The sequence below is a fragment of the Arvicanthis niloticus genome, chromosome X, assembly GCF_011762505.2.
Source record: "Arvicanthis niloticus isolate mArvNil1 chromosome X, mArvNil1.pat.X, whole genome shotgun sequence".
NCBI classification, from domain to species: Eukaryota; Metazoa; Chordata; class Mammalia; order Rodentia; family Muridae; genus Arvicanthis; species Arvicanthis niloticus.
The window spans coordinates 11598828-11626380 of NC_047679.1; the positions used below are offsets into that span (position 1 = coordinate 11598828).

The 27553-nt window shown below is 48.1% G+C and overlaps 1 protein-coding gene across 2 annotated transcripts; it reads right to left on the reverse strand.

Moving 5' to 3' along the window:
• Cacna1f (calcium voltage-gated channel subunit alpha1 F) lies at positions 1-27536 on the reverse strand. Of its 2 annotated transcripts, XM_034486243.3 has the most exons (48): positions 27467-27536; positions 25577-25832; positions 24587-24692; positions 24232-24371; positions 23843-23985; positions 23609-23761; positions 22811-23007; positions 22605-22708; positions 20919-21109; positions 20595-20687; positions 20385-20478; positions 20219-20245; positions 19909-20069; positions 18708-18933; positions 17759-17966; positions 17544-17664; positions 17341-17422; positions 16207-16252; positions 15631-15682; positions 14789-14945; positions 14500-14629; positions 13851-13910; positions 13596-13702; positions 13421-13508; positions 12853-12960; positions 12720-12772; positions 11122-11268; positions 9660-9861; positions 9408-9566; positions 8558-8668; positions 8245-8328; positions 7374-7394; positions 7052-7180; positions 6694-6759; positions 6352-6443; positions 5494-5653; positions 5135-5262; positions 4786-4882; positions 4492-4594; positions 4130-4231; positions 3892-4022; positions 3568-3711; positions 3115-3284; positions 2373-2480; positions 2139-2266; positions 1941-2053; positions 557-754; positions 1-312 (listed from the first exon to the last, which is right to left on the reverse strand). In XM_034486243.3, exons 1-48 carry the CDS (start codon positions 27489-27491, stop codon positions 82-84), a joined length of 5952 nt encoding a protein of 1983 aa, XP_034342134.1. In that variant the 5' UTR covers positions 27492-27536; the 3' UTR covers positions 1-81. The 2 variants fall into 2 exon arrangements, with proteins under 2 accessions (XP_034342134.1, XP_034342135.1); XM_034486244.2 differs by lacking the exon at positions 7374-7394.
• Positions 27537-27553: the final 17 nt, after the last annotated feature.

The following is a 27553-nucleotide window of genomic DNA, read 5'->3' on the forward strand; positions in this document are numbered from 1 at the left end:
TCAGTGTGTGGTCCATGCTTGCCTCCCTCTGGGGGAAGGAAGAGCAGGGAGTTTATTGACCAGTAGATGAGGTGTAAGAATTTAGAGGGCATGGACACAGGCCATCTCATCTCCCAGGTCCTCTTCATCAAAGCGGGAGAGAATAGACTCCTCGTCACTGTAAAGGGAGGTGGTTCTCTGTGCTAGCAGGTCACTGGCAGCGCTGTCCATCTCATCCAGGGTCAGGTGACATGCATCTGCAATCTCCTGCTTGGCCAGGGCCACAAATCGTGGGTCTTGGGCAAAGAGACCTAAGCCTTCGGAGATGAGCACCTGGCGGGGGTGGGGGGTCCAAGTAGGATTAGTGTTGATCAGTGGCACAATGTGCACAGTGCAGGTCACTGTGAATAAATGACGAACATGCAGCTTGCAGGGGGACAGGGTCAAGTACAGTATGCTGAGAAGAGGAATTTCCACATGCTTAACATAGAGTCTGGCCACTCTTGGTCCTCATTTCCCAGCTCCCACCTCTGCTTCCTTCTACCCAGCCCCTTTTCCCACATCCATCTGGACTCACAGCCTCCACCAAACTGTCAGCACTGCCCCTCTTGCGGTGGCTGGGATCCGAATGAGCTCCAGGCACTTGCAGACAGGTGAAGGTACGCAGTGGGCCACCGAGTTTGCCAAGGTATCCTTCACCTACTGTAGATTCCTCCACCAACAATAGGGGGGCATATAGCAGCCGACCCTTCTGAGGAGGGGCTGCCCAGGAACCCTGGATCAGAATAAACAAACACCAGATGGGCAATCATAGGTGAGAATGAGGATATTCCATTCACTCTCGTGAGTTCTGTTCATCTCCTCTAATAGATACAATACAGCTGGAGTCACATGGATGGGTGTAAATCAGAGGACAAATGAACGACTTCTTTATTTGTGGGGATCAAAGCCAGAGCCATAAACATGCTAAGCCAATGCTCCCCAGCTCCACACTTGAGTTTATGTCAGAGTATAGAAAGCATTTGTTTGCATCCACCATGTGTGATTTATTTATGTATTTATTTATTTAAGACAGAGCCTTGCTGTAATTTACTATATAGCCCAGGTTGGCCTCAATTTTTTAGCAATCCTCTTGTGAGCAGCCCTCACAAGGGCTGGGGTTATAGACACAAACCACCCCATCTAGATGTTTTGGTTCTTTTGAAACAAAGTCTCATGTAGCCCAGGCTAGCCTCAACTCCATATGTAGCTGAGAATAACTCTGAACTCTTGATCCTCCTATGCCTACTTCCCAAGTGATAGGAATACAGGTGTGTTGCCATAAAATCTGACCCAAAAACCCTGGAATTAAATGTCAATTGTGGGGCGGCTGGAAAGGGGAGATGAGCAGTCAAGAGCACTTTCTGCACAATCGTGGGGACTAGAGTTCAAATCCAAGCATCCATGACCCACGTAGCAATCCAGGCCCCCCACGCACACGTGCGGAACCCTCACACTAAGAGAAGCAGAGACAGGAGGATCTCTGGAGATTGCTGGCTTTCTGCCTAGCCAAGAAAATGTGAGCCATTACTTCAAAGTAATAGGTGGAGAGGGACACAGGAGGGCACTGACACCCTCTTCTGGACTCGGCACACTCCCATGGGGAATTGTATCCACATACACAACATACACACAAAGACACATATACACATATAAAAATTGATAAATGAAGAAATACATGCTAAATATTGCAAAAGTGTCAGTTGTGCTGTGTACTAGCTATGTGACCACGAGTGGATAGACTCTGAGCCTCAGTGACCTCTCGTAAAGTGGGGACAGCAAACCCATTTCACAAGTACAGTGGAGATTACATATGTTCCTTCAAGTGCCCCATTCTTCTGAAGGCCCTGAAATGTAGTATGTTTGTCAAGTTCAGCCTAAGATGCTATTTCCTCAAAGGCCACAGCATCCCTTTTCCTCACCTGTGCCCTGCCTGGTCCTGACGTCCGTCCACGATGGTAGGTGCCTGGGATGGGTAAATCTTCACAACTGCCCTGGCGTTGCAGACACTGGATGGTGAAGGAGGGCTTCCGACCTGGTGGGCAAAGGACAATGGCAATCCCTGTCCTGTTCTGTTCTGTTAGCCCTTAGGGTTCCATGGGGTCTATTTTTCTGCTTGCCTGCAGGTGTGGGGGGCAGCAAACGTCGGCGTGGTATATGGTGCCCGTTTACATGTTGCTGGGTCCAGTGAGGTGGTAAAAGGACTGGGTTAAAGGGAGTCCCTGCCTGCTCATCCTGGTCGGGGGTCCTGTGGAGAAGGCAGAGCTGGCAGTGAACTCAGGACTGGGATTCAGAGTTAGGGAACCAACACTCCTGCCCTCCCCTGCATGGCCCATGTGGTGTGACCAGTGTACCAGGCAGGGACTTCCTGTTCCTCATTCTGATTGTCCTGCCCTTGAAGTCCCTTGAGTTGAGTACTTCCTTCTTCCGGGATAGTGAACATGAAAACCCCGGAGCTTCTCCTAGAGAAATGATACATATTAGTTAGACTAGGTCCCCAATATCTGATTCTGAACTCTGTGTTCCTCTCATCCCATGCATGCCCCATCCCCTGTACAAACACTAGGATTTACATTTACTTGTAGACAGAATCTTACTATGTAGTCCTGGCTGACCTGGAACTCACTGCATAGACCAGGCTGGCCTTGAACTCACAGACACAACTGTTTGCTCTGCCTCTTGAGTGCTGTGATTAAAGGCATATGTCACCATCCTTGGTTTGCATTAGTCTTTTTGCACTGTGTTTCTCATATTTTCTTGTTATTTCATTTTTCATATTTCTCTTGTTACCATTTATTCCTATTTGAGCCCTTGATTTATCTTGGTCTTGTTTAAAAAAACAACAACAACAGGGTCTCAAACTCACTATATAGCCAAGGACAACCTTGCACTCTGGATCCCCCCTGCCTGTATCTCTCCAGTGCGGGCATTACTCCTGTGGCCCACCCACCACATGTGATGCTCATTTAAGCCCTTGAAACACATCTTTCTTTCCCGAATTTCTTCTTGAAGGCCACTAGCGCTTCTCCTATGTCATTCAACACAGTGTCTAATCTTTCTCCATTCTCACTACCTTCCCCAGATGCTCGACCATACCTGTGGGGTTGGGATACAGCCTGTAGCACACTGGGCTGCCTGGAGTTGGGGGTCACTCCATCATCATCACTAGGCCCAGTTGAGAGAGAATCTGGGAGTTTCTCCTTAACAGGTAGAGACACCGACATCCTAGAGCTCCATCGAGATTGGGGCTGGGAGTCTATGGAGTCCTGAGGAGAGTCATTTGGCTTTAGTGTTTCATCAATGTAATGGCTAAGTTACTTTATCAATGTTTTGCTCACTGGTCTATGGGAGCATCACTCCCTAGGGGCTGAATCTGGGTCTTGTTTCCCAACAGCCAGTGATCGGTATTGAATAGTTTTCTTCTGTAGTAGAGGTTTCTCCCAGACACAGGATGGAATTCACTTAAGGGTCTGAGGGAGCGGTTTTTTTTTTTTTTTTTTTTTTTTTTTCAGTCAAGTGCTTTGCAGGGGAGTGAAAACTTGTTCTCACCTTGTGTGTTTCTGGCTTGTTCTCAGCTTCCTCCTCCCCAGCCTCCTGACCCACTGCCTCTTCCTCTTCTTCTTCTTCCTCAGTGTCACAGGTGAGGGCCTGTCGGATCTCAGGACCCAAATCCTGTAGGCTCCTTAGACCAGCCTGTGGGGATGGATAGAGAAAGAAGGAACTCGGTAACTCCTGCTTATCTAAAGTGCCCCTCTATCAGCTTGCTTCCCATGCAACAGTGTGTGTGCCAGGGCTCTGTTTCATAGGTTTCAGGAGATCATGAAGGAGGTCAGCCTCTATACACATGGCCACCCAAGGCCCTGTCCTTCAGACCTGGAGGGCAGACGATGTGGTTGTTGGGGCCTCCGTTCCTAGTAGCCCCTTTTCTTTCCTTCTCCGGAATTTCCGAAAATAATCTTGGATCAGAAATGTGGCATAAAATTTTCCCACAGTGACCTCCTCCTCTGGGGACAAGAAAGAGGGCAAAGTTACACAGGGGTCTTCTACACTGCTACTACCTACCAGCAATAATCTGGGCAGATAGTTAAGGAGCTGAGGATGGGCAGCTTACCATCTGGAGGGGGGATGACCTCATCCAACAATTTCTGCTTTATCCTCTTCCAGATCTTTTTGATGACCATCCGAAGCTCCTGGTTGGCTTGATCCAGGTTCCCTGCAAGGCAGGAGTGTATGGGGCAGGGGAAATAGAATGCAGAAGTGGCTCCTCAACTGCTGGGGACAGGGGCAGGGCTTTGCTTTGAAAGCTTCACCTGAAGCTTCACTTCACTCCTATCGGATAAAGGAGCCTTGGAGAAGCCAGTCAGCCATTTTGAGGTTCAGACTTAGGAGATGCATGTCTGTCATTCTTTGCATTTGCTCCCTTAACCCTCCCCAGGGATCATTTCACTCCTGGCCCTCCCTCCCCCCCCACACCTTCTGTCTTGATCTTCAAGGATGTCCGCACCAAGGCAAAAAGTGTAGCGTTGAATGTCACTGTTCCATCTGAGTTGAGGGGCACATTCATTGCCACAAGTCTCTATAAACACCAGAGACAGAAAACCCACTCTGGGAGAATGTTAAGTATACTCTGAATGCCCAGGGCAGATGATACTTTTGTGGATGTAATCAAATACCCATCTCTACCAAAGGCAAGTCCCTTTCCTTTCCCATGGAGTATAGAGCCTTCTTGGAGATCAGCAGGTGATTGGGGTAGGCAGGGAAACAGACCTTGCAGGCCACTCGGTGTGGGCAGAGCTTTCCAAATCCCAGTGGGGGCTGGATGCGTCTCAGCAGTGCAACCACATCCAGGTGCTTGATGCGGCCCCTGGGGGCAGTCAGAGAGGTGTCACTGGATCAACAGTCCTCCTTTAGGCCTTTCTTAAGCTCCATCTCCAGCAAACCATTACCTCCCATACCAACACCTTAAGGCTTTGAGGGAAGAGCACAGATGGGGTGGGCAGAGGATGGGACAGTAGAAACCGCTTTATTGATGGGTGAATTGGAAGTTCTGGAACTAGAGGGCCATGGAGGGCAGCACATAACCCTAGGATTCTAGGTAAGATATTAGAGGATATACTTGGCTCCGGGGTCATATTCAGACCAGATCCTCTTGAATTCATCAAGGTGGTGGGGTCCCAGGATAGACCAATCTCTGGTTAGGTAATCAAAGTTATCCATGATTACAGCCACAAAGAGATTTATAATCTGTGGGTCAATGGGCAATCAGAGTTAAGTAAAGAAACAGAGTTGGATTTGGGGGGGGGCAGATAGGGGCTGGGATGATCTTATGGTCATTGGGTCACAAGCTCCTTGGTTGATCTTATTGTTGGGGCAGTGTTGTCAAGAGCTAGGCTGCCCAATCCATTTGGATATCTCTGAACCACACAAGGCCAGCCGCCGTGGCAATGATAGTGCCTGTGGGAAAATGGTTCTTACCAGGAAGGCACAGAGCATGAAGAAGCTGATAAAGTAGACAATGGCAAAGCTGCTACCACAGGTAAATTCCTCGCCTGGGCCAAAATCAGACTCAGGGTCACATCGACTTCCTGGAAGGCTGGCTAGCATTATCTCTTGCCATGCCTCACCAGTGGCACATCTGGGGAGGGACACAGAGGGATGGTATTCTGAAGGAGAGGCTATAAAGTCATGTCAAGTACAGGTGTGGGGGGTCTAGGGAAGGGAGAGAATGACCTACTTCTTATTCTTATCAGGGGCTACATTTTGTATTTATTCTCTCTCTCTCTCTCTCTCTCTCTCTCTCTCTCTCTCTCTTTCTGTGTGTGTGTGTGTGTGTGAGAGAGAGAGAAACAGAGACAGAGAGAGACAGAGAAAGACACACACACACACATACACACACACACACACACACACACACACACACATGGGAGAGGGCAACCTGCGGAAGTCTTTTGGTTTTGTTTCATCATGTGGCTTCTGGAAATTGAACTCAGATTACCAGGCTTGGCAGCCACTGCCTTTACTTGCTGAGCCATCACACCAGCTTCCATTTCAACACTTTGACAACTAGCATGACCATGATGATGGCAGTTATAGAATGTCTCTTACAGATTAGGGCCTAAAAGCGGAGCACATCTTACAGCCAGAAAAAGAATGGCTTAGACTAGAATATTTTGAAAGACTCCCTCAGATCACAGCCAGAAAAGGCCCCCGCTTACGTGGAACTCAGGCTGCCCTGATATTTCCATAGCTTAGGCATCTTGGGGCCCATAGTGGGTGCTTGAGTACCCTAGGTATTCTGAGGGGCAAGGTAGCAGGAAAGTGGGAGTTTATCACCTGAACAGAAGCAGCACAGCCTGCGGAAAAGTCTGGAAATTGTTGTTTCGATTTATCTGCGTTCCGTCCTGAAGAGCCACCTTGCCAAACATCTATAGACATACAGAGGCTCTGTGCTGGGAGTGAACGTATGTTCCCACATGTTCCCATTCACTTCGTGTTTCCTAATACCTAAGGGATCCTTATAATCTTGAAAGCAATTACTAACAAGCCCATTTTACACATGCAGACTTACCCAGGGTCATCTAATTTGACTATTTTTCTGTCCCTCCATACCCACACTGGGGCTATCCCTACCAAGCCTCTCAGACAGAAGGATTATTTTCTAGGGTCTTCACTTACCTGCATGCCAATGACTGCATAGATGAAGAATATCATTGCTATGAGAAGTGCCACATAGGGCAAGGCCTGGAAGAATGGGAAGGGGACAGACATTTCAGGTGCAGCCAGAGAACTATAAATCCCAGAATGCACTCCTCTCCCCTAGCATGGGGCTGCTGGGAGACATAGTCTACGCTCAAAGTGTCCTGAATTACACGTGTCTTCCAAATGTGGACACAATATTCAATAGAATAGGGTAAAGTCAGCGAAGCTAGAGGCATGTTTCAAATTAAGAGTGCAGAGAAAGAGAGAAAGTTGGAAACATTAGGTTACAAATGGTATGGAAGACCGGAAACTGTAGTTCTGAGTGGGGAATTACCTGGAAAGATTTGATGAACGTCCAGAGGAGTGTGCGGATGCCCTCACCCTTACTGAGAAGCTTGACCAGCCGCATGACTCGGAAGAGGCGAAAGAACGTGATAGATATGCGGGAGCTGTCCTCTGAGCTCTGGAGTTAGGGATGGAGAGGGGGCACTCAGTATGCACCAGCTCTAGCAGCTTCTTGTCCTCATGCCTTAGCCATCCCAGTCCCCAAATATCTCAGAACTCAGGCCCAAGAGTGGCCAGGGGTCATTTCTAAGGACTCTTGGGCTGGGAAGGTATGGTTGAAAAAAAAATTCCTGGTAGGGGTGAGAAGCTACCTCGCCAAGATGGCCTCCATTCTGGTGGGGCATATGGGCAAAACAAAGGTGATAAAGGAGATGGTTTAATCATATGCCCAAATGGATAAGGGGAAATGATGGTGCATACTCAGGGGGTTGTGGGGAAGGTTAAATGGTAGCAGATCAAGATGGTTGTAGACAAAGTTTTAATGGGAGTAGAAATGAAGGGGTCAGGTAAAGGAGATGGTGGAGCAAAGACATTGAAGGAAACAGTGGAGCGAAGCATCATGGAAATGAGAAACAATGGGTGATCATTGGAGAAGCCAGTGATGCAGAAATGCAATCGGCAGCATTGTCCGTCAAGGTTGTTACCATGTATACCCATTGGATGAAATGATGAAGCCAATGATGCAGTCAGTTGTGGTGACAGAGCCGGGAAAGAGCCAGTATAGGAGGTGGAGTTGGTGAAATATGGAGTCAACGAAGTGGTCAGAGAGATGACGGAGCCAAAGCAGGTGTCAATGGAGATGATGGAGCCATTGGAATGGGGTAGAGACAATGAAAAAGATAACAGAAATAATAAGGGAGGGATTTGGGGAGGTAGCAGAGCCATTGGGTAGGCTGCAAAAGGAAACAGGGGAGCTGGTTAGGTTAGCTGGGTAGAGGGAGGAATATGTTGGCAGAGCCCAGCAAGGACTCAAAAAAAAAAAAAAAAAACAACAACAACAACAAAAAAAAAACAAAAAACCAAACAAACAAACAAAAAAAAAAAACCAAACCAAATAGATCTAAAATGCTCAGTCTCCAGGACTCAGGAGAATGCGAGTGGGAGCTGCCTATCCAAGTGAAAGAAGGCTCTAGAAGGCTCTAGGGAGAGGATAGAGGGGTTAGCACAAAGCCCAGTTCTCACATTGACTTCTGTGACGGCAATGTCGACTACGCTGCCCACTACAATAAGAGCATCGAACGTATTCCAGGCATCGGTAAAGTAATGCTGTAGACAGGAGGAAAGCACTGTGCTGTGTTCTTTTAGCCAGTAGACCAGTGTAGGGGGCCAGTAATAGATACATGGTATTGAGGAGACAGGGCCTGGCTTGTACCTGGGTCCTCTTATTACTTAGTCGTATGACTACTTGGTTGCTGCCCTCCAGTCCTCGGCCAGGCTATGGAATGTGTTTCCTCCCCCAAGGAGTTTCTCCGTAGGGTGTGGGTCTAGGGCATACCTTGGGTTTAAAGGCGATGATTTTGAGCACCATCTCAATGGTGAAGAGGCCAGTGAAGACCATGTTGAGGATGTCCATGGCATAGTTAAAGGGAGCAGTCTGCTCATAGTGCTATGGGAAAAACCAGATGGGGACAGAGCCTAAGGCAGAGACACAAACACATAGTCCCTGGCCTGAGCTGAGGAGTCTGGGGATTGGAAACGCTGTGGCTGACAAAACTGGCTCTTGACTCTCAGAGTGCCTTGCATTGGGGCAAGGATCACTCTGGGAATGAAGCATTAACATAAATCTCCTGCTGGTTGACAGCTTCTGTGAGGAAATAATTTCATTGAAATATGCAAGAATTGCTGCTTGATGCAATTCATTTTTTTTTTCATGCTTGGGTGTGGTATTGACGTTTAGACTCGTTGTTTTGTGACCATGATGCAACCATCAACTTACAGTGGAATGGTGTAGCAGGAAGATCAACAGAGCCTGGCTCACTGACCAACAATGGGAAGGCAACCTACATTAGTGTTCTTCAACATTCGAGGCAAATAAGCAAACTCTGGGATGCATGACATTTTTCATCCTAGAATCCGAGTCTGGAGTGCTTTTTACAACCCATGACAACTTGCAACAGTTGTGGACCATTGCTCTCACATTTCAGCATCTTTAAAAGCAGAATGCAGGCTTTGGCCTTAGATTTGAGGAAAGGTTCCCCCCCAAAATGTGGTAAATTAAGGCTCTATCAATTAGGCAGATGTGGGGGAGGTGGGGTATGGAGTTGTCACTTGCAGCCTAATTTATTTCTAATCACCCTCAAAGACATTGTGTGAAGAGAACAATGATCAAGATGGGGGATTCAGACCTGCATGGCTAGGGCAACCGTGTTGAGCAGGATGAGCAGAAACATGAGGTACTCAAAGGCAGCAGAGTTCACAGTGGCCCACACTCGGTACTGATGTGGATTCTTGGGGATGTATCGACGGAGTGGCTGAGCTTTGAGGGCATAGTCCACACACTGGCGCTGCATAGTGGTATAGAGCGTGGGTGATCAGGGGAGGTTTCCAAGGCAATGGGGGGACAGTTTGGTGGCCATGGGTCAGGAGTGAGAGGTCACCTGGTTCTTGTCCAGTTCACAGTTTTGGTATTCCTGTTCTCCCTGGGCACGGAATGTGATGATAACAAAGCCCACAAAGATGTTCATCATGAAGAAGGCGATGATGATGATGTAGACGATAAAGAATACTGATATCTCCACATGGTAATTGTAGATGGGGCCCTCATCTTCTGCGTTTGCATCTATGGCTTTGTATAGTAACCTGTGGGAGACAGTGGGAGGTAGAAGTGAGGACATGTTTAGGGGGAATCCCAGCCCCCTCCGATTTCATCCAAGGCTACTTATCTTTACCCCCAAATCTCCAACCCCCCCTAAATTTGCAACCTAATCACTCGGGACTTCTATACATCCTCAGAGAGACCCACACAAGGCTTTTTAAAGGGGCTTACATGTTTTGTTTGTTTGTTTTCCTTTTTTTGAAACAGGGTCTCACCATGTAGCCTTGGTGATCCTGGAACTCATCTACATAGGCCAGGATCCAAACCTTTTATCCCAGAAACCCCCAGAGACTCCTATGCAGCCCTCAAAAGAAACCTATCCAGACCTTCAATGACCTTTTAAAATCCTCTATGTTCCTGCAGCCCTTTAATCCCCTTATATAAGGCCCTGGAGCACTCCCCAATGTGGTTTTCTAGAACTCCCCACAAGCTCCTAAACATCTTGAAACCCCATCCTACAGTCTTGAATGCTCTCCTCAAATCCCCACAGTAAATATCTAGCTAGTATACCCCAAAGCTTTTCTAGCTCTTTTTTAAACTTCTGAACCCCATCTTCCCATCGAACCCATTTTGAATCCCCATTCTCTACTTAACCCCTTGCAATGCTTACCTAGTCTTTTCTGGATTTTCACCTATTCCCTCAGAGACCTTTCCCCACTTTCTAGAGACCTTTCTCCAAAGTTCCAATGAATCCCCTGCAAGGTTCTGGGAAATCCCTATCCAGGCTTCTAACACACTCACCAGTCTCTAGAAAGCTATATCCAACTGAATACAGTGGCACAAACCTGAATCTCAGTACTCAAGAGGATAAGGAAGGAGGATCATCAGGTTGAGCTCAAAGTGGGCTACATACAAGACCCTGACTCAAGAAAATAGGTAGTAGCGATGCAGCTTATTGGAATATCATTACGTAGCATATACAAAACCTGGGTTCAATTTTCAGGTATTGGAAAAAGAGAAAAAAGGCAAGAAAGAAAACCCTATCCAGTCTTTTTTTCCCCCACGAGACGTAGGAGGAGACGAGCGGGATTCGGACACATGGGGTAGAGAGAGAGCACAGAGGGACCTGAGCCCTCTGCAGGCGGACGCCTTACAGGCTATGCCACCACTGGTTCGGGGCCTATCCAGTCTTGAGACGTTCATTAAGTCCCTAAGACAGACTCCCATCCATTCCCACGTGATCCCAGGAATTATCTAGAACCAACTGCCCAGTTTTCTGTCATCCCCAAGGCCCTGCCCCTCACGCAGGCCAGCCTTCAAAGGTAGAGACAGTGAACAGGGCCATCATGGCTGAAAGGACGTTGTCAAAGTTGAAATCACTGTTGACCCAGAGCCGCTCCCGGACCAAAGGTCGTGACACATCTCCATCAGGGTAGATGAGGAAGGAGCCCCTGTGGATGTTGTAGACAGGTTAGATGGGGGGGGGGGGGGAAGAGGAATGAGGAGTGGTGGCAAAGGGTCTAGGGTCTTTATTATGGATGTAGCAGGGCATAGTGCTATACCTAGACAGCTTCACATCCTGCCCTTTGATTTCCTGGCTGGGTTATTGTAAATATTCAATATCTGTGTAGTTGACTTTTGTCTTCACTCTCTATTTTAAAAAAACGAGGATATTAACAGAACCCATTTCCCACTTGTCACAAGGATGGAGTAAGTCAATAAATGACAGTTAATCATGGTGGTGCACATGTTTATAACCTCTTTACTTGTGAGGTACAGGCAGGAAGAATTTAGCAATATTCTAAATGAGGGCATCCTGGTCTATGTGATTTACAGGTCAGCCAGAGACCATTGTTTCACAACAAGCAGACAGACAAAACAGACAGACAGACAGACAGACAGACAGACAGACAAAAAACCAAATCAAGTCAGATATAGTGGCACATGCTTATAATCCCAGCAACTCAGGTGGCAGAAGACAAGAAACTTGTGAGTTTAGAGCTATCTTGAGAGTTTTAAGGCTGTCTTGAGGCATATCGAGATCAAGGCTCAAAAACCAAACAAGGGCCAGCAAAATGGCTCGATGGATAAAGGTCCTTGCAAGTTCTTCTCTGAAGTTCCACACATGTTCCACACATGTGCAGTGACATGCGTACTTTCCATATTAATAAATACATTAATGCAAAAAGAGAAAAAAGAAAGAAGAACAACCAACAAACAAAACTAATCTCTGGAACACAGTTGGTATATCACCATCACCATTGTCATTGAACATTTTTGCCATCTAGGGGAACGTAGTTCTCCAAGTGACCAAAGTTTCCTAGCAGTGACTCTATGTCAGGCACCGTGCTAGCTTACCATGCAGGCGCTTTGCTGTGTATGCATATTCCATGCACCACCTCTCTACTTCTCTTAACAGCCCTGTGAAATGGGCACACTCTTTATCCTTAGTTTTCAGGTGAGCAAACAAGGACTAGGCAAAGTGAATCAATGCCTCCAACCCCATGAAGTGGGTTTGAGTCAGGGATTCCTGGCTTTGCTTGAAACCACCTCTATCCACAAACATCTCTAGATGAAAGCTGGCATTCAGAGCAAGAAATTGCAAGAGGTTCTGAGGAGGAATGTAGGTAACACTGGAAAATGCAGAAAAGGGTTATGGGGGGACTTTGAGGGCTTGCTGAGAAACGAGAGCCTCTACAATTAATAGGGGAATTCTGGGGTGTATCTTGGGGGGCATTTAGGGAAGTTTAGAGGTCTTGGGGACTTTCAGGAAACCAGACATATTTAGAGTTCTTGGTAAGAAGGTGTAAGCTGCTTCAGGGACCTTAGAGAGGTCTGGATTTCTCTATGCAATTTGGGAAGGGTTCTGGATTCAGTAGAGGGTGAGGCTTCAAATACTCACTTGCATTCTTTCAGGGTGTGTTTGGCCTCATCAGTGCAACTGTAGAATTTTCCCTATAGGAGGAAATGTGTCAAGCAGGTTCATCTTTCCACCCCCTGGCCCCTGCCTGGACCTCCCTCTGGATTTCCCTCACCTTGAAGAGCTGAACACCAATGCAGGCGAACATGAACTGTAAGAGGGTGGTGACGATCATGATGTTTCCAATGGTCCGGATGGCCACAAACACACACTGCACCACATGCTGCAAAACACCCCCCACATGACCAATGGACATCACAGGCCATACATAGCATGTAGCGGGAACTTGGATGATGAATGCAGTTTAAGGACTTGGGCCAGGGGTATGTGGTTGCAAGTTAGAGATGTGTGATCAGGAACAAACGGTCAAAAGGTACTGTGCTGGAATAGTATTCCCCATAGCTATTATTACCATAGCATGTATGGTATCAGCAAAGAATAAAGGGGTTTCTAGGCAAGGATATGTAGTCACATGCCAAGGACATGAATTAGAAGAATGTGGCCATTGGTATAGTCACTTGTAAGGAACATGGGTCAGATCACATGACCATTAGGCAAGACTATGTGGTCACATGTTAGGTCTAGGTTGCATGCAGTCAGTCATGTCTCTGTGCAACAGTCAGTTGGATCAGATATCCTGAGCCAGGGCCTGGGTCTTGTGGGTTTGGGTGAGCTGGGTTTACCTTGAGTCCCTTGGCTCTGTTGATAGCTCGGAGAGGCCGCAGGACTCGGAGGACTCGGAGAATCTTCACAACTGAGATGGCACTGGAGCTGGGGAGTGGGAAGGTTTCAGGCCCTAATTAGGGCTTGGTCCTGGTTCTGGGAAGAGTGCGGTGGGCAGGGGAAGGTGTCACTCACTGGATGCCGAAGGAGATGAGGGACACACTGACCACAAGCAGATCCAACAGATTGAACCAGCTACGGCAGAAAGAGCCTCGGTGCAGGAAGGCCCCAAACACTGTCATCTGGGGATCACATTATATTGGATTAGACCTCAGACCTGAGGATATAGCTGGTGGGTAAAAACAGAGGAAGAACAGAGAGATAGGTGGTGGGGGTGGGCTGAGAATGGCTTGGGGCAACGGAGGGTATGGCTGAAGGCCCAGTAGTCACCTTTAGTAGAATTTCCACAGTGAAAATGGAGGTGAAGGCATAATCAAAATATCCTAGAATCTGGAGACGTAAGAAAGATGAGGAACACTGTCATAACTAAAGGGGATTGGTAGGCATAGGTCTCTCTCTTTTTATCTATCTATCTATCTATCTATCTATCTATCTATCTATCATCTGAGACATCACTCTGCAGCCCAGGCTGGCCTCAGAGTTGCAGTAATCTTCCTGCTTCAGCCTCCCAAGGACTAGAAATCCAGGCAAGTACGACCATGCCAGCTTGCTTGTGCACCTCTCAGTGTAAGCCTTGCTCCCCACCCTGGCATTAGGAAAGACTTTTATATATGCCAAAGGTTTGCCCATCCAAGATAAGGGCTCAGATTTAGACTCCTGTGTCTGCCTAGCTGCATAAGTGCCCTTGGCCTGTTTGACCTCCACGAGTACGTTTGTCCTACCCCTAGTCAAAGCCTGATCCCCTGCCCCACACTTCTCAGAGTATGGAAATGGTTGCTGGCACTTTATCTGCCATCATTCTTGATCCTCTCTCCCAGCCCAGTGAGGCATCTTCTGTTTTCTCTCTATTCTGGCTCTAGATTTGTGCCCAGTTGAATGTCCTCTGTGAGTTCCTCTCAGCCCTCAGCCATGGGCTCACATGGTTTCGGAACGAGTGGGCTCGGATGGGGTCTTCAGCAGCCAGGGACACACTACTGAGGATGATGAACACCAGGATGAGACTGGTGAAGATATGGTGATGTATGAGAGTGTGGCAGGCCTTCCGAAGTCTAAGGAGTGGAGAAAACGCAGTGATTAGAAACCAGGATCAGTGTTTCCCAGGAGATCCATGAAGATACATCTGTGCCCCATTGCCTCCTGGGTAGTTCTGGGGCTCCCCATCTGGCCAGCCCCTGTTGCCCTGCCCTATTGCCATTCCTAGCACTCACGGGTTGGTTTGACTGAGGCAGAAGAAGGCACTGCCTTCAGGGATGGGTACCACCTTCTCCTTGGGTACAACTTCCTGCAAGAGTTCCACGTGTCCTGCACCATTTTCCTCCTCCCCCTCCTCCTCTTCTTCCTCCTCCTCTTCCTCCATGCCTGGTGCTGGGAAAAGAGCAATGAGAAAACTCAATTGGAAAGCTCCTGGAACTGTGATTGACACAGGATGAATTCCTCTCATTTCCTGCCCAGAATCTCAGTTCCTCAGCGAACGGATCTTACATCTCTTTTGTTTAATATGATACACTCAACTCTTAGAACAGTGCTGGGATACAGTGAGCACCTGGTGAACGTGCTTAGCGAGTGTTAGTTATATGCACACACATAGTTTGATAACAAAGGCTCCGAGGAGACTCACAGTACAATCAAACGTCCATTGCTTTTGTTTAAACTTGATGTCCCAAATGTTGCTGGCTACAAACCAAGCCCATCCATTCATTTCAGAATAATTATTTTTGCAGTGCTCAAGATTGTACTTAGGGTCTTCCCCATGCTGTGCAAGCATTTTACCATTGAGTCATAGTCCCAGTCCTTATTTTTTTGACATAGTGTCTAGTGTCTCTAATGAAATCCAGGCTGACCTGGAACTCACTATTCACCGCAGGGCGTCCTTAAATCTGCTACCTTTCCTGAGTGTTAAGACTACAGGCAGGTACCACTGTGTCTATTGCCTACGGGATGACCTTGGAAGAGTCTGCTGGCCAGAGAGGATTCCTTTAGGGTCAGGAGTTCTCTGCCTGTGTTCTCTTTCCAATACTCTTTGTCACTTCCATTTGATATGCCTACTTGCCTGCTTCTTCACTTTTTGTGCCCTCTGCATCTTCATTCTCTTCACCAGGCACCTGGAGACAGGAAGATAGGAGTCATCAATTGTGGGAGAGACACCAGGAAACAGACACAATGGGGGCATAGAAGAGCCAGGATAACGTGGAAATAGATTGTCAGAGGATGGGGTTAAAGCTGTGCACACATTGATAGGTATGGGGGACAAGGCTTTTTTTTTTCTTTAAGATTTATTTTTATTATTTTAAATTATGTGTATCCATGTGTGGGTATGCATGTGTGAATGCAGGTGACCTTGGAGACCAGAGGGAGTTGGATCTCCTGAACCTGGAGATACAGGAAGTTGTGATCTGCTTGACATGGGTCTGGGGACCAAATTCAGGTCCTTTAGGAGATCAGCAAGTACTCTTACCTCTCCAGCTTCCCCACCCTTTATAAAAGACAGAGTCTCCTTCTGTAGTCCAGGCTGTCTGGAACTCACTATGTAGAGCAGGCTAATTTGAAACTCAGAGACTCCCCTGCGTCTGTTTTCCAAGTGCTAGGATCAAAGATGTGCATCAGCACACCCAAGCTTCTAGCTCACCAGTGCTTTGTTCTCCTGCGGAGGGTTTCCTTCACTGCTCTTCTCTCTGTTCAAGGAAATAAGGGCTGATTGCTGCAGGTACTAACACTTGGAGAAGGCAGGGATGAGCACCGCTGTCAGGACAGACTTTTCTTGGGGCTTCCTGCTTCAGTTCTGCCTATAGTCTATCCTCGAGGCATCCAGAAGGAGCCCATGGAACCCTAACACTTCCATGCCTATCATTACCAAGAACAAAAGCCAAAATTTCGCCTTGACCCAGAATATCCCCAGTCTGGTCCTTTTATTCCTCCCAACATGTAACCCCCATTTCCTACCATTTTCCTCCCAGCCGCGTCCCTGTCTCACTGGTGGTTTGTGGTTGCTTGTTATGGTGCTGGGGATGGAAACCAGAACTTCAAACAGGTACATTTTCTTTCTCTAAGTTAGGTCTCAGGCCCGGATGTTTTGTTGTAGAATGGTTAACACTACCACCACTTCAAAGGAGCAATCTGATTGACCCTCATCTATCCAGTCTCAATCTGGAGCCCATGTTGGCCTTGAAGTCCTTATCTTTCTGCCTCAGCCTTCCAAGTGTTGGGAATGTAGGTTTGGACCTCCAGACTTGCTTTCGTTTTTTCACTATTGCTTTGTTCTGCTTTCTGTTTCTTCGCTACTTATTATTAACATAGTCTTTTTTTTTTTTGAGGAAGTCTGTGACAGGGCTGGAACTCACTATGCACACCAGGAAGGCCTCTAACTCAAAGAGATAAACCTTCGTCTGTGAGCTGCCATTAAAGGGATGTTCTACAGTACCTGGCTAGCTAACATAGTCTTGAAGTTACATATCAATGATCTTGAATTTTGCTTGTATTCCTTAACTACAAACAGCAAAGACTCTGTCTGTTGTCACACTGGCATGCCGTGTCTGGCTGCTGACAGCATATCAATCCATGCTTTCTCCCTAGCATTTGCAGCAGGGCCTAGCATACAGTGTGTGCTCAATGAATATGTGTTGAATGAATGAATTACTGAGGACCGTATCTGGAGCTGGGGCTTTCCAGCATAAAAAAAAAGTCCCATGGAACTTTTTTGTTTGTGAGATCCACCTCAGAGATCTTAGGGAAAGGAAGTCTTGGAGATGAAGCCAGAGCTCACCTGCCCTTGTCTGTGGCAGTGCCTGCATCCCCGCTCGCTAGGTTATCCACAGCAATGGCAAGAAACACGTTCAGTAGGATGTCTGGAGTGAGCTCAGGTTGCAAAGATGAAAAAGCAGCTTGCCTGTGTGTTGCCCAGGCCCACACCCTCACCCTGTCCCCCCTCATCACGCTCTAGCCACTTCCCAAAAGCTCTGAGGATACAGTTGCCGCAGATAAAGAGGATGATGAAATAAACACAAACCAGCATCCCTGGGAAGAAGGGGCCACCGTAGGCCATGATACCATCATACATGACCACGTTCCAATCCTCACCGGTCAGGATCTGGGGGTAGGAAGTCACCAAAAAGTTCTTGGGACTCCCTATAACTCCAGGCCCTACCAACATGTGTACACATCTCAGGGTGTCCAGGCCATACCTGAAAGACAGTGAGGAGGGCTTGGGGGAAGGTATCAAAGGTACTTCTCTTGGTGTGGGTCTGGTCAAAGTTGAACTTGCCCCCAAACAGCTGCATGCCAAGCAGGGAGAAGATGATGATAAAGAGAAAGAGGAGAAGCAGCAAGGAGGCGATGGACTTCATGGAATTGAGCAAGGATGCCACCAGATTGCTCAGAGATGCCCAGTGCCTGCAACAGAAATAGAAAGTGCAGGGTTGGTCAGGAGTCAGGAGCCAGGTAGGCCTCTTGTTTGGGATACATTGGAGCATAAGGGGTTAAAATAGGCTGTGATGTCAAGGTTGGAAGGGAGTTTTGGAACTGAAGTATGTTAGGAGTACGAATAAGGAGGATCGCTAAGTTTGGAGTTAGAGTTGGCATCCAGGGTGTGGTGGGAGGCGTCGATAGAATTGGGTTTCATGTTGGGACTGGGATGAATTGGGAATGGGGCCATAGTGATTTGGGGTTGGAGGAGTTGGGAGAAGGTTATGGTTGAAAGTTTGGTATAGGAAAGGGGATACAGAGGAGCTTGGGGCTAGGGAGAGCAGAATGGGGTTGCAGTCGAAGAAAGGTGACTGGCCTGGAGGAGGGATGCATCATCAGAGAATTGGGAATACCACTATGGTTGGTGCTCAGTGATGGCGCTAGGGCTGGGAGTTAGGTCTGAGGTGGGAGATAGGGTTGGGGCTGGGCTTAGAGAGGTTCTGTGGCTGGGATGGAGGATAAGCTTGGAGATGGGCTTGGGGGTAAAAGGTTGGGAATTGGGATGGAGATGGAGGAGGCACTACTCCTGGTGAGGGTAGGAATCTGCTTGCTTTGCTTTGGCCCAAAGGTCAGCATGCAGCAGTAGGGCTCAATGAGGAGGCTGAGGGAATCATCTTCAGAGCTGGGATGTAGACTTGGGGCTGCATTTTGGGTCCCATGCAAACACACCTGGTGACCTTGAAGATCCTGAGGAGACGCACACATCGGAGCACTGAGATGCCGAGAGGCTGCATGGCCTCCACCTCCACTAAAGTGGTTTCTAGGATGCCCCCACAGACCACGAAGCAGTCAAAGCGGTTGAAAAAGGAGGCAACGTAGACAGAGGGGCCCAGGCCGTACAGTTTGAGAAGCATCTCCACGGTGAAGAGGCAGAGCAGAACTTTGTTGGCATACTCTGTCGGGAGCGGGGCACGGCAAGGTGCATGTAACATGGCAACATGTTTAGGAAGCCAGGAACTTTGGTGGATAGCAGGGAGCAGGCCAGGTATAGGCTAGAGTTTGGTTGGGATTAGGGACTGAAGTGAGTTTGTAGGTCAAAGCAATGAGGTTTGGAGCTAGGGCAGAGGGTAGAGTGGAGGCAGGGGGCTAGAGTCACCCTTTGTGAGTTCAAGACAACTCCATACTCAATGGTACAGTTAGCATCTAGGATTTATTCTTTTGATTTTTTTTTATATTTATGTCTTATGTTTTTGGTTCTGGGGATGGAACCCAGGGCTTCACACATGCACTCTTCCACTGAGATACAGCCTTATCTCCAAGCCTAGGGTTTCTTTGGGACTGAACTGGTTTGAGGTGGAGTTAGGAGCAGGACCAATAATAAATTTGGGTTTAAGATGATAAGGAATCATAACAGTTGGTACTTGATGTAGGCCAAACAATATTCTAAGCATTTTACAGCTGAGCTCACTTAATCCTCGAAACCACTCCATGCCATGAGTAGTTAACACGGTCTCCATTTTGCACATGGGGAAACTGAGGCACAGAGGGGTTAACTTGTCCAGAGAGCATGATGTTAAGAGCCAGGATTGTACTACCTGCTCTGACCCTCAGGAACTGAATCCTGGGGTTAGTTGCTTGACATCAATACCATGGTGATCAGGACCCTCGACCTGAGCACTGAGGTGCTAAAGTTTTAGTGGAATGAAGTTTGAATTAGGACATGTGCAATACCAAGACCAGAGCTTGGTACACAGAGCAGGCACCACATAAGTGTGGTTTGCAGGGTGGGATAGGACAAGTTAAGGTTTCTGCACTCATCTGGATTGGAAGGTGGTACCTGGGGTCAAAGACTCCCTAGAGAGCCTGCCTTTGAACTTCTGGGGTGCAGGGAGCAAGGGATGAAGAAGATGGCTGGCAGGCAGAGGCTCACCTTGGGTCTGGGTGAGCCACACAGGCTGCCCGTGGTGCTCTGAAGCGATGGTCAGTGTGTTGAGGAAGACGAGCAGCAGTACAGCCCAGTAGCAGGCGTTGGACTTGACTGCCCGGCGGCAGCGTGCACGGAGACCCCGGTTGACTCGGCGGAAGTGGCGGCTGGGCAGAGGAGAGCCCATTACATCGTTGAGATTGGCCTATGTCAGCCCGGTGTGCAGGTCGGGGAGCCCAGAAGTCACATGGGCCATGGAGGTGGACTGGTCTCCAATTCATGGGGCCAAAAGGTTGCGCAACCTTTCACAACTTACCAGACTTTGGTTTTCATAATCTTGTTTCTAGAAATGATTGGAGGGTGGGGGCTGTCATAAGGAGCTGAGAGGGAATCAGCAGCTCTGACTGGAGGTCAGGTGTTTGTAGCTAAAATAAGAATGGGGGGTCTGGATTACGTAGGGATTAAAGGCAGGGATTCCTCACAGGCAGTGTGTACAGCTGGCCATGGTCCCCTCCTCTTCATCCTCATCTCCAGGGGTGTCTGTCATGGAGCCAGCATCACTGGCTGGGAGGCTGGCTGCAGGCAAAGTGAGGAAAGAAGTCAGGACCCAAAGACTCCAAGTCCCACTTTTGGTTTTTCCCTCTGTCCCCTCACCCTAGCTCTGCCCCGCCCCTTGCTGGCCTAGTCCTCACCATGGCTGCTGGTGGAGTGTGTGGAGCGAGTAGAATGGCTGAACCAGCGCAGCCGTCCGCGCCTCCTATTGGTCAGCTCTGACAGTTGTGGCCCTGTGGACAGAGAGTTCCAACTGAGAAGGATGGCCTGGGGGCAGAATTAGGGTCGAGTCTAAGGGACAAAGAGCTAGCTGGAGTCTTTGTATCTGAGTCTGGGTTGAGATTCTGTGTCCTGAGCCAGATTTGGGGCAAAGCCTAGGGTGGCTGCAGGCTTGGTCTGGGTCTCAGGAGGGCAATCACAATTCCAGGGTAGGAATGAAGCTGGGTCAGAACTGAGTTGCCTACGATGGCCAGCCCGTCCCTCTTCAGCAAGAGAAGCCAAGTTGCCGTCTACTGAGGGGTCATGAAGATCTAACTCCTCAGCCTGTGTGATCCAGTCCAGGTAGCCCCGAAGGTCCTCTTCCATCTGCTGCTTCTCCCGAAGCTTCTGAAAGTCACCTCGGGCTTTTGCCTTTTCTCTTTCCTTGGAGAACTCCCTGGAGGAAGAGGGGAGCAGACTACATAAGTCACCCCCAGTAACCTTGCCTTTAGTACTCCAGCTACAATAGCTTTCTAATTGTTCTTAGGATATGCCAAGGGCATTCTAGCTCACAAGCCTTTGCACTGGCCGTTCCTATGACTTAGAATACCATCAACACTTTCTCAAGAGGTCTTTCCTGATTTTAAAAAGAATTACATCTATCTATCTATCTATCTATCTATCTATCTATCCATTTATATGTGTGGCAAGTGGGTGTCATGGCCTGTGGACCAGAGGACAGTCCAAGGGAGATGGGTCTTTCCTGCTACCATGTGGGTCTTGGGTATTAAAATTAGATCATCACACTTGGCAACAAGCATCTTTACCCACAAATCCATGTTTCTGGGATATATATATATATATATATATATATATATATATATATATATATAGTTTGTATTTGGAGAGGGGGAGGGGTCTCATGTACTCTGGGCTGACCTTGAACTTTCCAGGCAGCCCAGGCTGATCTTGAACTTATTACGTAGTCAAAGTGATTCTCTTGCTTCTGCCTTCTAAGTGCTGGGATGACAGGTGTACATTCTAGGCCTGGCTTGATTATATAATTTTGAGAGCGTGTCTCATTATTAGCTCGGGGCCTCACCAAACCTGCAATCTTTCCTGCCTCTGGATGTTGGCTACAGATATGTAACACTACATTTAGCTCTGATGTTTCCAGTTATTCTTTTTTTTAAAAAGTATTTATTATTTGTGTGTGTGTGTGTGTGAGCTTGCCTGAGCATATACATACATCACTTGCCTTCAGGATCTGTCAGAGGCCAGAAGACGAGATCAGTTCCTTCAACAGTGAAGTTACAGAGGGTTGTGATCTGTCACGTGGGTGCTGGGAACTGAACCTGAATCTTCTCCAAGCACTCTTTTTGTTTTTATTTTCTGAGACAGGGTTTCTCTGTGTAGGCCTTGCTGTCCAGGAACTCACTCTGTAGACCAGGCTGGCCTCGAACTCAGGAAATCCCCTTGCCTCTGCCTCTTGAGTGCTGGGATTAAAGGCGTGAACCGCCACACCCAGCTTCAGCAAGAATTCTTTACTCAGCCACTTCCTCATCCCCAGATGTGGATATTTGTAATTGCAAAATCTCCCTGTTTCTCTTTATTTTTCTTTTCTCTGCACAGTGCATATTGTGTGTGTGTTTATGCATGTGTGCATGCATGTGTGCATGCATGCGTGTGTGTGATGTGCACACATTTACTTATCATGTGTTATTATTATTCGTATCTTCTTTTAAAAAAATTGAGGCAGGGTCTCACTAAGTTGTTCAGGCTGGCCTTAAACTTGAGATACTTCTGTCTTAGCCTCCCAGGTAGCAAGGAGTACAGGGTTGTGCTGTTAAGCCCAGCTCAGATGGGGTTTATAGAAGATGCCTGGGAATTTGGCAACAGAAAGGGGTGGAGAGATGGGGAGGATTGTAAGGGAGACTATCCAGGCTTCTTACCCGCTTAGAACTCCAAGCACAAGGTTGAGGACAAAGAAGGACCCAAAGATAACGAGGCTCACAAAGTACACCCAAGGTAGCTCATATCCCATGGCATCCTGCATCTGGAGCGAGAACATATTCCATAGCACGCAGAGAGGACAATCTGAGCTAAGGAAGAAGGGCAGGTGCAGCCTTCAAGCTGTGTGAAGGCTTGTTCACCTCACCCAGTAGAGGACGTCTGTCCAGCCTTCCATGGTAATACATTGGAACACAGTTAGCATGGCAAAGAAAAAATTATCAAAGTTCGTGATGCCACCGTTGGGTCCTGGCCAGCGCCCGCGGCACTCAGTTTGGTTCAGTGTGCATGAACGCCCGGAGCCAGAAGATGCACAAGGCGACGGGTCCTCCTCTGCCTCCATATCTGCAGGAAAATTGCAGCCTGGGGCTATGAAGCAAGTCACACACTAGTTCCTGTCACTCTGAAGCCCTATTCTCACGGTTAGTTTGTTTTAATGCCCTGGATATTTTTAAGGCAAAAGGAGCCCTGGGCTTCTCTGCTAGAGTAAAACCCCTGGAAGTATAGATCGATTTGAACCACTGGGAGGCTGAGTCCTTCCAACATGGGTCTGGGTAGAGTGAATGTGAATGAACCTGGGGACAGAGTCTGGTGAATAAGAGACTGAGTCTCTTGAAAAGAGGGTAGAGAAAAAGCTTGGGCACAGGTCTGCATAAACGTCTATGGGCGAGATGTGGAGTTTGCAGTCTTAAATGCTGCAGTCTGAGCCTGTGGGTGGAGTCTTGTGATGATACCTGCCTGCAGTCATTACTGAGGGAGGGGTTGTATTCTGGGATTTTAGGGCGGAGTCTTGAATACAGGGATGGGGTTTGGCTAAACAAGGTTAGACTCAGAGCCTAGCAATCGAGTCCTGAGAAAACTGAGTGGGCTTTCTAGAAGCAAGAGGGGACCCAGAAGTGAGGGCAAGGGGCGTGTCCTGTCCTGTGAAAGGGTGCTGCTGGCTGACCAGATCCCAGGAAGTAGCACGTCTTGTGCATTCGTCCGAGGAACAGCTCGAGTCCGATGATGGCGTAAATGATAATGACGAAAAGCACCAACAGGGCAATGTGCAGCAGCGGCACAAGCGCTTTCATGATGGAATTGAGCACTATGTGCAGGCCTGTGGCGGGGAGGGGCAGGCTCAGCGCGTTCGCCATCAACCTGGCGCCCCTCCTCCAACTTGGTGGCGGGGGATACTTACTCGGGACCCCAGACACTAGCCTTAGTGGTCGTAGCACCCTAAATGCCCTCAGTGCCTTTACATCGAAGCCTCCCGGTTTTCCTCCAGTATGCGGGGCATCTCTTGGCCGCCCAGGTCCTTGCTCCAGCAGCACGCTGAACAACCTGATGGGGGAGCATAGGACGGAGAGTCGGAGAGTCAGGGCTTTGGTTCCCGCCCTCTCCCCCCCCCCCTTTCTCTTCAGGAAAGCACAACCCCCTATAACTGGAAACGCAAATGGTTTTAAATACATTAAGATTTCAGATTTTAAGCTTCTGAATAGGGGCTGTCTGAAGCAGTCCCTTCCTTGAGCCCCAGAATTCATTGGATTGCAAATTAGGGTGGGGTGCCCTCCCCTTGCAGACGCGCACCCGACCACGACGATGATGAAGTCGAGTAGGTTCCAACCATTGCGAATGTAGGCGCTGGGATGGAGCACCAGCCCGTAGGCCACGATCTTGAGCACTGTCTCCACGGTGAAAATCACCAGGAACACGTATTCTACCTGTTCCTGAGGGTGGAGCAGGGGGCGGGGCGTGAAGGCCGGGACTTATTTCGGGGCAGGGTCAGACCCTGTGGGTGAGTTGTAGGCACAGGTTAGGGTTGCTTTTGCCAGGATCAAGAGTGGAGTAGGGTAGGGCCCCGGAGGGGTGGGGTCTGGCTGGGCGGCTTAAGCTATGGGTCTAAAGGAAACTGCAGTCTGGTTGGGGATGGGGTAGACCTCACCAAGTTGTGGTTGGCTGTGTTGGAGTCGTCCTCAGGGAAGGGGATATATACCCCCAGTGCCACGCAGTTGGCAAAGATCGTTAAGAGGATGAGAATATCAAAAGGCCTCAGGCGAACACACAGTTAAGGACCCAGGAAGAGTGACATTGAGAACCCCACATTCCCTTAGTGCTCTCTCCATCCAGAGCTAATTCTAGACTTCAAGGTTTGGACATTCCCAGCCCTGCCCTGACCAAGACTTTGGCTCCTCCTCCTCCTCCTCCTCCTCCTCCTCCTCCTCCTCCTCCTCCTCCTCCTCCTCCTTCTTCTTATTATAATTTTGAGAAGAGTCTCAGGCTGGTCTTGAACCTCAAGCTTGTGCTATGTAGGTGAGGATGACCTTCAACTTCTGGTCCTTCTGCTTCCACCTTCTGAGAGAAAGACTCACAGGTGTGTGCCTCCATATCCTGTTTTGGGGGTCCTGAGGATTGAACCCCAGGGCTTTGTGCATGCTAGATAAACACTCTATTGAGTGAGCTACAGTCCCAACTTGACTTGTGTGTGTGTGTGTGTGTGTGTGTGTAGACACGATCATGCTATGTAGCCCAGGCTGTCCTTGAATTTTCAGTTCTCCTGCCCAGCTTTCTGAGTTATAGGCATAAGCAAGCATGGCCAGCTTAGTGCTAGACTCTTGATCCTGGTGACCTCTGGACTCCTTCTCTATTCTAGATCTCTCTCTCTCTCTCTCTCTCTCTCTCTCTCTCTCTCTCTCTCTCTCTCTCTCTCAATTTGCAATGTTTTGGATTGAACTCAGGGTATCTAATACACTAAATAAGTGCTCTACGACTGAGCTACACTCCCACCTCAGAAATCTTCCCCCCAAACCCCAATATTTGATTGTTGGTCTCTAGTAATCTCAGGCTTTCTCCATTCCAGGCTTGACTTAATTCTAGACTCTAGACTCTTCTGTACCCTGGTGATGCTTCCTTACCCCTGAGCCTTGCAGGATACTTCCACTCCACAATGCTGATGCAGGACCGACGAATGGGATTGGTTAGGGTGAGACAGAAGAGCGCTCGGGGTGATCTCTGCACACTGGCCACTGCCACAGTCTTGTGTTTGTTGTGCTGGGTTCTTCGTCTTGGGGTCCCCAGGCCTGATGCCCCACTGGTATCAGTTCCCACAGTTGGAGGTCCAGGACAGAGCCCCCATTCAGGGCCAGGGCCAGGGCCAGTCCCATTGGCTGGACTGGGCTCTGGGGTGGTGTCTGTGTGGAGAAACAGGAGTCAGAAAAGGGGCAGCATAGGGCAACCATAGCAATTTTTTATCCAGTCCCATCCTTCTGTTGGATTGGAGAAGAACATCAAAGCTATGGGGAGGTGGGGGATGCTTGGGTTATGGGCTGCGGGCTGACAATCAGTGTTGGAATGAATAGGGTGGAGGGATTTTTGCTAAGGAAAGAGGTCGAGGACTTGAGTAGATGATCACCATGCTGTGCATTTCAACTTCAGGTCAAATTTGGAGCGTGGATTTTGCATCTGAGTGGGTCTAGCCTCAATCGATATAGGCAAGAATGGAGTTTGGTTGAGGTTTTATTTAGGGCTAAAGCTGGGAATTTGAATGACTTGGGCTTGGAATTAGGATCAAAGTGAGGGATACATTTTGAGTAGAATTTACATTTTGCATTGGGATTTTCAACCTGTAGTTTCAAGACTCTTGTGGCTTTGTTTCAGCTTCTAAGAGGGATAATAGACTAGCCTGGTTAAGATCCCCAGCTATGAAGGAAATAAGATGTCTGGATTAAAATCCTGACTACTATTTAGAAGTTGGGTAGTGCCTTGAGTAAATTATGGGATTACACCTGAACCTCAGTTTTCTTATCTGTATAATGGGAAGGATAATAATAGTTGCTTGCATTACAAGGATGTTGTGAGGAGAAAATTGAGCTCAATATTCATACGAATGTCTAGAATGTGATATCATTACTATTTTGAAAATGAGGAAATTGAAATGAAAGAGTTAATAATTTGCTGAAGTGGCTGAATCAGGAGTCAAACCAAGGCATTCTGACTCTAGACCCTTTGCAGCTTACAACAGCATTAGCTATATGTTCTTGCTTGGCGTTCATTTTATATTTGTAAAAGGGTCTGCTCAACCTGGAGAATTGGCTCCGCGGTTAAGAGTTCAGAGTGCTCTTCCAAAGGACATGGGTTTAATTCACTGTACCCACATGGCAGCTCAAAGTCTCTTGAAACTCAAGTTCTAGGAGATCTGGTTACCTCTGCTGTCACTACACACACACACACACACACACACACACACACACACACACACACACACGGCACTCAGACATAAACTCAGGCACATACACATACTTATAAGATAAATTAGTAACAATTTAAAAAGGGGGTTGTGCTGTTTCTAGACAGCCAGGGAAATCACTCCATAGCAGTGCTGGCATCTAGATGTTAGATGACCTTCAATTTCATGATAAGGTCTGTAGCTTTCAAGAGGTTTGGATTCTAATGTCCCATGTCGTGGAGGTAGGGGATTGTCTTCTGGTTAGCAAGGTTTAGATTAATGTTTAGTGTGGAGCTGGATTTGGAGTTAGATGTGGAGTGAGTGCCTGGGGTCAGGGTTTAGTCTGGGTTTCATTTGGGAACTAAGGTTATGAATAAGGTTAGAGGCTATTGAGGATAACACATAGGCTAGGTTGTGGTGCATCTGAGATCAGGTGGCAAAGAAGCTCTTTTAAGGGGAGGCTAGGACAGGAAGAGGGGGATGATACTCTAGTTCTCCAGAGACTTCTCCAGGAGTAGGATCCAGGTGGGCAGTGGGTGAGAGGGTGAGGGTGGACGAGGGTGACTCCAAGGGTCTTCAGGGGTGGATGGCTGCTCTCACCTTTCCCGACTTCAGATTCCGACATCCTCCTCTGGAGATATAAGGACCATCTGCACACAGTCCTCCCCCCCTTCTCTCCCAGCCTTA